At 44.0% G+C, this 2,577-nt stretch overlaps 1 protein-coding gene across 1 annotated transcript; it reads right to left on the bottom strand.

Moving 5' to 3' along the window:
* Positions 1–544: 544 nt before the first annotated feature.
* On the bottom strand, positions 545–2,155 carry LOC138870757 (uncharacterized). Its single transcript, XM_070148593.1, has 2 exons — positions 1,444–2,155; positions 545–1,215 (listed from the first exon to the last, which is right to left on the bottom strand). The coding sequence occupies exons 1-2, from the start codon at positions 2,153–2,155 to the stop codon at positions 545–547; spliced, it is 1,383 nt and encodes a 460-aa protein (XP_070004694.1).
* Between the last annotated feature and the right edge of the window lie 422 nt (positions 2,156–2,577).

Raw genomic sequence — 2,577 nt, forward strand, 5'->3', positions numbered from 1 at the left:
TCTTAGGTTGTGAAGAGAATATTCGAATGAATCCCCCATCACAGAGAAATCATCCATAAATACCTCCATAATATCTTCAACCATGTCAGTGAAAATGGCTAACATGTACCGCTGGAATGTAGCCGGTGCATTGCAAAGCCTAAAGGGCATTCTCCGAAAGGCAAAGATGCCATACGGACAAGTGAAGGACGTTTCTCTCTATCTTTTGGGGCTATTGAGATCTGGTTATACCCCGAGTATCCATCCAAGAAACAGAAGTGGGATCGCTCAGCTAACCTGTCCAATATCTGGTCGATGAAGGGCAAGGGAAAATGATCCTTCCGGGTGGCGGTGTTCAGTTTTCGATAGTCCATGAAAACCCGCCACCCCGTGACTGTACGAGTTGGGATTAACTCGTTCTTCTCATTCTAGATTACCATCATTCCTCCCTTCTTCGATACATATTGTACAGGACTGACCCAATTGCTATCAGAGATGGGGAAGATGATACCTGCATCTAACCATTTGATCACTTCCTTCTTCACCACCTCTTTCATATTCGGGTTCAGCCTTCATTGATGTTCTCTAGAAGGTTTGTGCCTTTTTCCAGGAGAATCTTCTGCATACAAAAAGCTGGGCTGATACCCTTTATGTCTGCCATGGTCCAACCAATGGCAGTTTTACATTCCTGTAACACTTGTAGGAGTTGCTCTACCTGCATAGCTAGCAAAACAAATGATATAATAACAGGTAAAGTAGAATTAGGCCCTAATAAAGCGTACCTAAGGTGAGCTGGAAGTGGTTTAAGGTCCAACTGTGGTGGCTCCTCTATCAATGGTTTCGCAGGTGGTGTTGTTCTTTCTTCTAAGTGTAGGGGCTTGAACTGAGGTTCCCTTGTCCAGAACCCTTGACCTTCGAGATCCATGACCCATTCTACCAACTCCTCACCATCCACATGTTCCAGATTCATCAAGCAAGCCTCTAACAAATCCCTGACATTAATAGTCTCATCTTCCTCTTGTAATATCATATCTACGGCCTCCACTAGTGAGCAATTTGCAAATTCGTTGGGTCTCCTTATAGATTCTTGAACATTGAATATGATTTCTTCATTGTTTAGCCTCATTTTTAATTCCCCAGTCTCACAATCAATCAATGCTCTCCCAGTGGCTAAAAATGGACTGCACAAAATGATTGGTATCTCTTCATCCACTTGACAGTCAAGAATGACGAAGTCTGCATGGAATACAAATTTCCCCACTTAAACAAGCACATCATCAAGAATTGTGGTCGGTCTCTTCATTGTGCGATCGTCCAGTTGCAGCAATATTGAGGTCGGTCTAGCTCTGCCAATGCCCAGTTTTGTATAGATAGCCAAGGGCATTAAGTTTATGTTGGCTCCCAAATCACACAATGCTTTAGCAAAAGCAGAACTCCCAATGGTGCATGGGATAGTGAAACTACCTGGATCAGACACCTTTTGAGCCATAGGTCTTATCACAACCGCACTGCAGGTCGGCGTCAGAGTTACAGTGGATAGGTCCTGGAAGTCAAATTTTCTCGACATCATGTCCTTCATCATATTTGCATAACTTGGAATTTCCCTCAAAGCATCCATCAGTGGAATATTCAATTGAATTTGCCTGAGCATTTCCATGAATTTCCTGTATTGATCATCTTTCTTTTGTTTTGCCAACCTCTGAGGGAATGGTGCAGGAATCAACCTCTGCCCACTACTTTGCGCCTTTTTTTTGCTGGGACCTTTTTCTACTACCTGTTCTAGGAGTTGTTCACCTTCCTTCTCCTTACCCTTGTCAACCTGTGCTTGCTCGATTACAACTGCGGTGAGCTCTGCCGACTCATCGGTCTCTAATGTAACTGGGCCAGCTGGAGTAGTTGGCGTTGTCTCTCTCCTAGATTGAGCAACTTCTTGCTCCTTGTCTAGATCTCTCCCATTTCTGAGACTCACTGCCATGAGCTGGTTCGGGTTCTGCTCCTTGGGATTAATGTTTGTATCTGTAGGCAATGTTCCTTGTGGGCGATTGTTTAAGGCCATAGATAGTTGTCCCAATTGAGTTTCAATGCCTTTGATTGCTGAGTCATGTGCAGCTAACTTCTCTTGCGTCTTTCCATTTGTGCCAATGAGTTGTTGAAGCATACCCTTGATTTCGATCATGTTACTATCTTGTTGTTGTTGAGGTGGTTGGTAGGTCAACTGTTGCTAGTGTTGCTAATTATAGACATGTTACCTTTGATAAGGTATGATTTGGCCTTGTTGTCGTGCTCCTCCTGGATTGGGGTTGTGTTGTGGCTGGTTCGGTCTGTACTGCGATTTGCTGTTGGTCCCCATTGCTGCCCACCTTGCCTCTGACCTCCAAAGTTATTGACATAATTCATGTCTTCTATGAATCTCTGGTTGTCATTCTCTCCACTCCACGAGCACATATATGGCTGGTTAATGTAAGGAGTGCACAAGCCTCCATTTGTGGTATCCATAATGTGCACCTGTTTCGTGCCCATCTCATTGAGTTTCTTTGTTAGCAAGCTCATCTGGGTCATAAGAGTGGCTATGTTTTCTGCATGTGTGTTGTTTGGGTC

Source organism: Nicotiana sylvestris, chromosome 6, assembly GCF_000393655.2.
Source record: "Nicotiana sylvestris chromosome 6, ASM39365v2, whole genome shotgun sequence".
NCBI classification, from domain to species: domain Eukaryota; kingdom Viridiplantae; phylum Streptophyta; class Magnoliopsida; order Solanales; family Solanaceae; genus Nicotiana; species Nicotiana sylvestris.